This window comes from Ptychodera flava (assembly GCF_041260155.1).
Source record: "Ptychodera flava strain L36383 chromosome 23 unlocalized genomic scaffold, AS_Pfla_20210202 Scaffold_24__1_contigs__length_23054250_pilon, whole genome shotgun sequence".
Taxonomy (NCBI): domain Eukaryota; kingdom Metazoa; phylum Hemichordata; class Enteropneusta; family Ptychoderidae; genus Ptychodera; species Ptychodera flava.
Window position 1 is genome coordinate 9,661,678 of NW_027248278.1, and position 10,633 is coordinate 9,672,310.

Below are 10,633 nucleotides of genomic sequence, written 5' to 3' on the forward strand. Positions count from 1 at the left end.
GTTTGGAACTAGAGAAAAGTATTAGTACCTGTTAACGTTTAGTGGTGGTTGAAATTCAAAATGGCTATTTAACCCTGTGAGGAACAACAAAAAATTTCTGTTTTCATAAAACTTAGATGGTGAAAAGTTTTCTCATACCAAGAGCTTTAAAATGAACCTCCTCAAGAGGTAGACAAGAAAAACTGTAAAAATTTGAGTCCCAGTATCTGTCCCTGATGCACAGTCTACCTTAAATTTAAATTCTGATAATGAAACTGTTGTAGATTGACAACTAAAAATGACAACTTGTCCTTGGCGGATTGACATTTTTCCACATATAGTTCAAAAGTTTAAATTCAGAATCATTTAGGAAAACTTTATTTTTCGCAAACATCATCAAATTTGATAAGTATATTATTCCCTGATATTTTTCTTCGTTCAGTTCGGAAAATACTTGTGAAATAATGACGTAATAACCATTTGTCTTTGACTGATTATGACACAGTCTATCGTATTGCCAATCATATTTTCCTTCATTGAAAACAATTGGGGAATAATATCTAGGGGTGTCAATGTATAGTTGATGTAACAACACACTCTTTAAACTATATGTGTTGTTCTGCATATGTTTTATATCCCGAGCTCAGCCTCAGCTTTCCCCTCTAGAGAAGTATTGCTATAATTACATAGCCAAATAACACTTGTTTTTAAATTGATAAATAATAAAGAGAATCAGATAGCCATTCTCTTTGTTATTTATTGATGTACAAAACAAGTGTAATATTGGCTCTGTAAATGTAATTATAGCAATACTCCTTTGGAGAGAAAGGTTGACGCTTAGGTAGGGATTTATAATTTTTACTCCTTTCTCTCAAATAGACTTCTCAGGTCTTTAACTGACCCCCTTCTTTCAGGCTCTTCATTCTTAATTTTATGATCACTGTCGTCATCTCTATCCAGATTAGTAGATGTTGAAGGTCTTGATTGTGGTTGACGAGAGGCAGTCTCCTCTTCAGGTTTCAATGATGGCTTGAAATGTGCTGGCTTTAACATTTCTTTCCCCTGTTTGTGAGAAGTTGAGTATGCTTGTGGTAATAATACCTGTGTGTTGTCTGCTGATTTATGCTCAAATATTGCTTTAATACCCTTCACTCCTTAAGCTGTAACTTCCTGTTCATGTTCAACTGACTCAGATGTTTGTGATGACTTATTACTGACATCATGTTTTTTATCTGAGTATTGACTCGATTCCTTTGATTTTACATTATTTTGTTCTGCTGTACTCCTTGATAGTGGGTCTTCTGACCTTGTTTGTGGAGTCTTTTTATGTGATGTAGGCTCAGTTCCAATGTTTGTGTTTGTGACTTGAGTGATGTCAGTCTGGTCCAGTAATTGTGATGATTGACTTGCTAGATTTTCTGATGATAGAACTTCATCTTGTGTAGTACACTCTGATGATGTCTTTTCAGTATGAATTTCATCAATTCTTTGTTGAGTACTGTCAGACCATGTTGATGACTGGGAAAGCTGTTCCGTATTCTTCATCAGTGGCAGTTGTGTATTGGTGTCACCTGCTGATCCTGTGTGTTCATTCAGTTTATACTGAATCAGAAAATTTGTTGTTTGTTTTGATATTTGATTCAAGTCCTGTTCATTCATGTCTAGATTTTCTTGGCTCTTGTCACTAAGAGTCAGCAATCTGCCTTCAGTATCACACTTGATAGTATCAGACTGTCTTTGTTGTTCTAATGGCTCAGCCTGTGTCGGTTGAATATTTAATTCTGTTTTAGAAACAAATCCTGATTCAGTCTGATTATCTTTATCCTCATATTCCTTAGGTCCTGGCATGGATCTTTGTCGTCTCCTCATCCTAGGTAAAGGTGATAATTTCTGCCGATCAGCATATCCTTGCAAGCTGCTACATTCAGTACCCTTAGGCAGTGTCAAAGTTAACTCCTGTGAACTCTGTTTTCTCAGTCTTGGCTTAGGCTTTAGTTCTGGTTTCTTCACTTGTTTTTGAACTTTAGAAGTTGTAAGTCGAGATTCTTTAGTGGTGTCCTGATATTTAAAAGTTCTTTTACCAGTACCCTTTGTGACATCAGAGTGTGCTGATGTGTCATGTTGTTGCCTTGTGGGGTGCGTTTGTATTTCATTGGATTCTGTCTCACTTGGTAATGATCCATATTTGCACTGCTCTGAAGTACTTTTACTTCCAACAGTGTCAGATGTAGTAATATACAATGAATTTTGACATTTAGATTGGTTACTCAAATCTTGTGTTGGGAGAATTTCTGTTTCAATCTGACTCCGTAATGTCTCATCTTGTAGTTTGTGGTGAAGTTTACCATCACTTTCAACAGATTTTGATGTATCATCACGTTCTGTCAGTGTTTTAGCAGGCTGAATGTAAACTCGAAAATGTGAAATGTTTTGATCAGTCTTACTCTCTATATCTGCCTTGTCAATTGGTTGAGAATCGATTGTATTTCCATCTTTGGCATCCTGAGTATCACCAACAAATACTGTAGATATTTCTAGTGGTCCTCGTTGGTCCCAAGTTGGTGGAAATACTTTCTCTGTGGTTTGTACAAATGGAGTATCTTTGTGTGATGCAGACTGAATTTCAATGTCAGTGTTCGTGGCTTGATTGATGTCAGTCTGTGAAGTCTGTTTTCTCCGTCTTGGCTTAGGCGTTGGTGCTGGTGGTATTTTCTTCCCTTGTTTTTGAACTTCAGCAGTTGAAAGTGGAGATTCAGTTGTGGTGTCCTGATATTTAAAAGTGCTTTTACCAGTACCCTTTGTGATATCAGAGTATGATGGTGTATGTTGTTGACTGGTTGGATGTATTTGTATTACACTGGATTTTGTCTTCCTGTCTTGCAGTTGTATACGCTTGCTTTGTTGAGATTGACTTTCAATTTCATCTGTATCAGGGTGTGTTGTATGAAACTGTTTTAATATATTAGGTTGATGACTGAAATCCAATGTTTCTAAAATCTCTTCTTCCTCGTTCCTTGGTGATGGTGTCTTGTGAAATGGTTGGGGGTCAGTTGCACCTCTGTTAGATTGAAAGTCATCTTCAGACTGCATTGACATTTCTGGTGGCGGATTCATTTTTCTTGATGATTGAGATTCTTGGTCTCTCTTTATCATTGATGCTTTTCCTTCACTTGTTTGAGGCTGAAACTGAACTCTATCTCCCATAGTGTCATCCGACACTGCTACCATTTGAGATAACTCTTTTGCAGGTGGCATTTGTATCATCATTTCTGGGTCTGATTGTTTTGCTTGTCTCCGATGATATTTCAATTGATGTCTAGCTCGAGATTGTATTTTCCTTGTCTGATTTCTGTCTGATTTAGCTTTCTTTTGACGTACTTTGCCACCTGTCAATGGTGGTTGTCCTTGTACCAGTTGCACATCATCAGTATCATCATTTGTACTGGTGTCTGATGTATAACTGCTTGATACCTGCCTGTCATTTGGGTTATTTGAAATTCCAGAATCAGATATCTCATCGCTATCGTTGATTGCTGCTTTCTTAATTTCTTCTCGAATCACATTTCGGGCATCTGCATTTCCTATCTGTATGAAAATATCCTCTAATTTCTTCAATATATCGATCACTGAGTAGGTGCTGAATAGATCAGCAAAGATGAAAGATAACAGGAGGCTTGTAGGACTGTCCCTTTTGCTTACCATGTCTATCTGGAGAAGATTTAATCCCAATGCGACAGCAAATCCCCGCCAGTCACTAAGATCAGTATTTACAATAGGACGTGTTATATCTAAGATTTCACAAAGCTTAAGCCATGTAGCTGTCTCAATGAGATTTGTTGTTGGTTTCCAGGGTTTATACCAGTGTCGGAACCTTTCTTCTGTTGACAGTGATTCACAGGCTGAGGCCTATTACAAAGGAATAACAAGTAAATAAATTGAATGTAAATGTTTTTAAACAATGAACGGACTTACAGACCAAACAATGTTTCTGGGGTAACTGCCAAGAAGATTATGTGAATAACCATTTCAAAAATGCAAGCTGCAATCCTCAAAAGGATTGTAACGTTTTCCTTTTTTTGGTAATCATCTTGACTGATGTTTAGGCTCACATAAGGCAATGTCCTGCTGGCTGAGTAAGCAAAATTTTATACTAGATACTCAGTAAATGCTTGTTAACCCTTTACCTGCCAGACAGTATCACTTTCTCTTAAACCAAGTCAGTAAAAAGCGGTATTGAGCCAAAACCAAATGTATTTTCACCCTCTTGGTTTAGTATATTATAGCAGCTTTAGTCTGTAAAAATCATGTTTACAGTATCTCTGTCTTCAGGGACTTTCAAATCTTCAAGTCTTTGTTAAAATGCACCATATGGGATATGTTTTGCTTCACTAGATTTAACCAACTTGACCTGATGGTTAAATATGAACTTGGCAGGAAAGGGTTACTTACATGTATGTTGATATGATCTCTAATAACTAATAGTATAAAAATCTAATATCAAAAATAAAGTACCGGTAATCCTTAAACTTGTGAAAAGTGCTTATACTCTTTCACCTGTGATTTGAGACCACAGACATAGAGATTTATGCCACAGTTGTAAAACAATCCATCCCTCATTGCTTAGTCTGACCACTGCTAAAACAATTTCTGATGTCTGAGTCTCAACACGATCTGACACGGTAATATGCAGCATGAAACTGAAAGACTTAAACTTTTGCTCAAACTTGCTCCAAGAAAGTTTTTAGCCATTCTTTTTCAAAATTACATTTTAGGGTCAACTTGCAAATTTGGTACTAAAGAAAAAAATTACCCAAGAGTTACCAATATTTAAAATTCAAAATGGCCACCATCCGAGGTGTTAATTCTATGGGGAAAAATAAAATATATGATTTACAATGGAAACTTTTTTACCTCAAGAGCTCCATAATGAGCTACCAAAGCAGTAGATCAGAAGAGCATTGTAAAAAGTTAAGCGTCTGAATGACACTTGCCATTCTCTTTCAGAATTTCCCTGAGGTGCATTCTGCCCTCAGTAGTTTTTAGGCAATTTTTCATCCAGACACATACTCACACTGACATAGCATTTTTACAAGAAATGAAAATACTGATAATTGAAGTGTAGATGGAATCTTGTTTTTGACTTACGTTTTCACTATCCCTTGTAATCATAAGGGAAATACTCTCATTACGGCCGGATTCATCCACTGACAGTGACAGAGTACAACATACCAATTGACCTGGTGGAGCAGGTTGGACAGCTGCAGCCGTATTCTGATCTGATTGGTCGTCAAATGCAAGTATAAACTCACTAGTAGCAATTGGTGGGCTGTTATCTGTCAAAGCACAAATATCCCTCCGAGGAATCACCTGAAACAATTTACGATCGTCTTAGTGTTCTAGACATTGAAACAGCTTTTATGTAAAGCAGCTTACATTGGGTATCAATGCTTAAGCCATAGTTATAAAAAGATGCAGAGCTTGTTGTGAATGTGATTGACAATGCCATACCCATAGGAAGATGATCCCTGCCATATCACATGATAAAAGCGCCAAGATTGGTGCTGTTTTCCCATGATTCAAAGTGAAGTGAGTTGATGAAGCCCTAAAATGCAACTTCCACCACTATTTTTGTCCGTTTTTGTAAAACATCATGCAAGTTATAAGTGGCGAAAACTGCTTTTTTGGAATAAGTGACCCAAAAGCTAGCACATAATGTAAATATCAGCCTTGGTGAGACTTCCCCTTTAAAGAGCAAATAAATGATTAAAAAACTTAAATTTGTAGAAAATCACTTGTTTAAGCACAGCCAGGTATCATATGAGTTTGAGACATACCTTATGTGCACAATGCTCATTTCTTGGCCGTTAATTTAAAGTGTCATACCATGCCAAAAACAACAACTTTTAAAATCAATCTCTATGCCTTGGAGATAAGTTCTACCCATATCAGACATTGAGAGAGTTGCGAGCTGTAGATAGATACAAGCAAGTAAATGTTGCAGGTGGGTGTGTCTTCAAAAGCTAAGGCGGTTGATTTTTTTCACCTTCCCAAAGTTCACACGAAGGTTTATCTAAGTATTTCACACCTTTAAAACTCTCCTTTATTAAAATAACTGTGAATTGCGAGGCATTCTGTTTACACAATTACCATACCGCTGAACTACCTCACTCGGTACTATTTTTCCACTGTCGACTTTGAGTTGTTACCTGATAAACGCTCAAGCCGTCGCTCCTGTCTAGTTTCAGGTCAGCTAGATGCAACAACCCTTGACAAATTTGAAGATTTACAATTTTGTCAAATGAACGTGGGAAATGTGGGAAGATCATAAGGCGATCTGTAAGATTTCAACTACCGGTAGTTTGCATAAGGTTTCAGAATACCGGGCCCGATATCCTTTAATTTCTGACGATGTTTTATCAACCAGCCTGGTAACGTATCTGATATCTTGTGAAACTGTACCTCCATTCAACTTGAGTTTCTGACGTCGGCCATTGTATTTGTATTCATAAAATTAGCGTCTTTTGAACTAAACAATGTAATATCCCATTAGATTGAGTATAGGGTACGTACAGTCGATGGTCACACTTTCAAAGCTTGCCTTGCTTTCAAGAGCGATTGGCACGACAGCAATAGATAGAGGTGTGAATGAGATATTGGCTAAAGCAAAACAGACGTTGGGCAAAGCACGGTCCCTCTATAGAGGGACAGTGGTACCGACAATTACGCTTTTCAACGGTTGCCTGCAAACCAGAGCCAATACTGCGAGCGATGGAATAAATAATCCAAAGCCACGTCTGCTGAATGGCATGCCCAAGGCTGTGACGGACGTTGCCTGGCTTGAACTTGCAGAGCTGAAGCCCAGCTTAATACGTCGGATACCAGTTTATAATGGTATTGCCGAGTCGTTCATATCCGTTCCATCGGAGGAACAAGTCGAGCCGTCCCGTCAAATTACATTCTCATTTTCAGTCACTCACAACTGAATAAGTGACTTTCGTCTCGCACCATCGGCACCATCTGCCAAGTAGTTTGCAAGCAGTAGCCTTTTAGATTAGCATTGCCGAGTTGGTCAAGCTCGGTAGCAGTAAAGTGCCAGGGAGCCAAGTACGTCCAACTCCGCCAGAAAACGTCACCATGCATTCCTGCCAAGTCCGCTAAAAAACGGTTAAAAAACCCCCAGCCCCCTCGGGTGTGGGGACTGGCGGACAGGTTTCTGCACCTTTCCCTGTCATTTGACTCCCTGCAAACCCATTTCGAGGGAAAAAGGAGTTCCTTGTCAGAAAAAATGTCCTCGGATGACTCCTAAACGCACAAGGGATAGCACAACATAGTGCCATTGACTTGGCAAAAAAAGGGGTACCGAAAACCGGCCCGATTTCCACCGAGTTTTCCTGCCAACTCGGTGGAAGTCGGGCCGGTTTTCGGTGCTCAGTGCAGATTCTGGCTACCCCAAATTTCAGGCGGATTTTCACTGACTTGGCAGGAAAAGGGTTAAAGAATGTTGTTTAGGGCAGGGCATAGACACTTTAACCATCAACAGTGCTTTGCACTCACACTACAAAAAGCTTGGCCTGTAGGGTTTTGTTGTGTTGCACCTTACACTCAAACCTCAATAATACCTTTCTGTGGTATTCTGTGTCATTGTAGTCTTTGCACAGTGCACCATAAACAGTACAGAGGGATATTTTAAGCGGAAATATTTTGGCAATTTTCTAAACCCCACCCTTGTTATAATTGTTGTTACATGAAGCCATACTGTTCAAGGTGTGGGCAACTGGAAAGTAGTCATATTCCGTGTGCAAGCTACAGGCTAGTTGTATGAATTATGGACAATACTGCAAAATAAGTTGATTTATAAACAGAAACCTATCCTTTTCTCAATTTGTCTTTTTAGTCCCCGCAGACGCAGTCCGGCGGGGACTTATAGATTGGGTCCTTCCATCCGTCTGTCTGTCCGTCAGCAGCCGTTTCTGTGTCACCCCTGGGCCGATTTTCTTCAAACTGTGTGCAAGGATAAAGTACCACGGTGCCATACATATGCACGTCAATTTATTTTGTGATACAATCCACTATGGTTGCCTAACGGCCATTTTGTTGCAAATTTGTCTTGTTTTTGAACCATAACTCAACTATCTCTGAACAGATTCCGTTCAAACTTGGCATACAGACATTGATTGTAGTGTGGATGTGCATGTCGTCAATTAATGGTGCGAGCGGGGAATGTGTCATCAGCAATGACTTGTTAAAATTTTAATGTTGGTATATCGCACCATAATGAGAATCGAGATGCTGTCATGACATCAGTGTTACCCATGTACAATGTTTGTTAACGGGAGAAGAAAGGGCAAATCTGCTTGGCTGAGTCTAAATTTTGTATTTATGTGGTTGATCGATCTGTCGGCTTTCAAGCAAACAGATTGAATGTTAGATGGACAAAGTGGGCCATTTTTCATGAATTTTGTTTGATACGAGACACTACTTATATTGTTTGACATGTTGAAAGATACTTAACGAATGGGTAATATTCGACCCCGGTTTTAGACACGATACATGAAACCATCGCGAAAATGAATTAATAATCATGACAATGTTCTCACACAACAAAACGTTGACATAGATTTGTGTTGTGGTGACGTATAATGACTAGTCTGTAAAATTTCTATATATTTTAGTCCCAACAGACTCTGTCCAAGAGACTGATAGGTTTGGTCATGTCCATGCATCTGTCTGTCTGTGCGTTTGTGCGCGCGTTCGTGCGTCTGTCCGTTCACGCAGATATCTCAGAGATTTCATTCGAACTCGGTACAAGGATTACTTCATATGTCATACATATGCACATTGATTTGTTTCATGATATTATCCAATATGGCTGCCATGCAGCCATTTTATAATGATTTTTAGCTCCGCTGTCAGCGACGCGGAGCTTATCAAATAGGTTGATTTTCCGTCGTCGTCCGTCGTCGTCGTCGTCCGTCGTCGTCGTCCGTCAACAATTGCCTTCTCCTCTGAAACCGCAAGTCCAATTGCTTTGAAATTTTATATGCAGTTCACTTGGGGTGACCTCACTTAAGTTTGTTCAAATCGTAGTGAAATTTGCATATTTGTATTTTTGGGGCATTTTTTGCTGTTTTTGGTAAAAAGATCTTCTTCTCTGAAACCGCTTGTCCGATTTCTTTGAAATTTGATATGCAGTTTACTTAGGGTGACCTCATTTAGATTTGTTCAAATCTTGGTGAAATTTGCATATTTGTATTTTTAAGGCAATTTTTGTCATTTTTGGTAAAAAAATCTTTAAAAATCTTCTTCTTCAAAACTACTGGTCAGATAGCTTTGATATTTAGTACATATGTCCTTAGGGATGATCTATTTCAGATTTGTTCAAATTGTGCAGAAATATGCAAATTTGCATTTTTAAGGCAATTTTTGCCATTTTTGGTCAAAAAATGTATTTCTCAAAGGTGCTGGTCTGATAGTTTTGAAATTTGGTATACAGGTTTCTACAGATGAGCTAAGTTATATATATTGAAATTATGGTGAAATCTGTAATTTTGTATTTTTTTGGGCAATTTTTGCCATTTTTGGTTAAAAAAGTGTATTGCAATTTGGTATACAAGTTCCTACAGATCACTTTAATGATATTTATTAAAATTATGATGAAATCTGCAATTTTGTAGTTTTGGGGCAATTTTTGCCATTTTTGGTCAAAAAATGTGTATTTCCAAAACTACTCATCAGATAGCTTTGAAATTTGGTATACAGGTTTCTATAGATTAACTAAATGATATTTATTGAAATGATGATGAAATCTGCAATTTTTATTTTTTGGGGCAATTGTTGCCATTTTTGGTGAGAAAATTTTATTCTCAAAAACCTACTCATCAGATAGCTTTGGTTGACATGTTCTTAGGGATGATCCTATGTGATATATTCAAAGTATGATGAAATCTTCAATTGTGTATTTTTGCAGCTATTTTAGCCACTTTTCTCTGGCCACTGCATTGAGCTATCAAAGATTTCCACCTTCTTCATCAACATGTGTCAAATATAGTTATTCTCTACATAAACACAGCGGAGCTATATCGGCCGCTAGGTCGCTTGTTTCATGTACAGAGCCATAACTAAGGCACATCTCAACCGATTTTATTCAAAGTCGGTACAAGGACATTGACCTACCGGTATGTCATGCATATGCACATTGATTTGATTTACGTAAGATTGAATATGGCTGCATGGCGACGTTTTTTAGCTCTGCTGTCAGCAACGCGGAGCTTATAATATAGGTTGATTTTCCGTCGTCGTTCGTCGTCTCGTCCGTCATCCGTCAACAATGGCCTTCTCCTCTGAAACCGCAAGTCCAATTGCTTTGAAATTTTATATGCAGTTCACTTGGGGTGACCTCACGTAAGTTTATTCAAATTGTGGGCAACTTTTGCAATTTTTGGTCAAAAAATATGTATTTCTAAAACTGCTCATCTGATAGCTTTGAAATTTGGTATACAGGTTCCTACAGATGAAATAAATGATATTTATTGAAATTATGATGAAATATGCAATTCTGTATTTTTAGGGCAATTTTTGCCATTTTTGGTCAAAAAATTTGTATTTCCAAAACTACTCATCTGATAGCTTTGCAATTAATTATACAGGTTCCTAC

The 10,633-nt window shown here is 38.0% G+C and overlaps 1 protein-coding gene across 1 annotated transcript; it reads right to left on the minus strand.

The window, feature by feature from the left end:
- Positions 1-1,134: 1,134 nt before the first annotated feature.
- Positions 1,135-3,681, minus strand: LOC139124391 (uncharacterized). Its single transcript, XM_070690523.1, has one exon. The coding sequence runs from the start codon at positions 3,679-3,681 to the stop codon at positions 1,135-1,137; it is 2,547 nt and encodes an 848-aa protein (XP_070546624.1).
- Between the last annotated feature and the right edge of the window lie 6,952 nt (positions 3,682-10,633).

Coding starts and splice junctions, on each gene's coding strand:
- LOC139124391 (XM_070690523.1), bottom strand. CDS start 3,681: ATGGTAAGCAAAAGGGACAGTCCTACAAGCCTCCTGTTATCTTTCATC.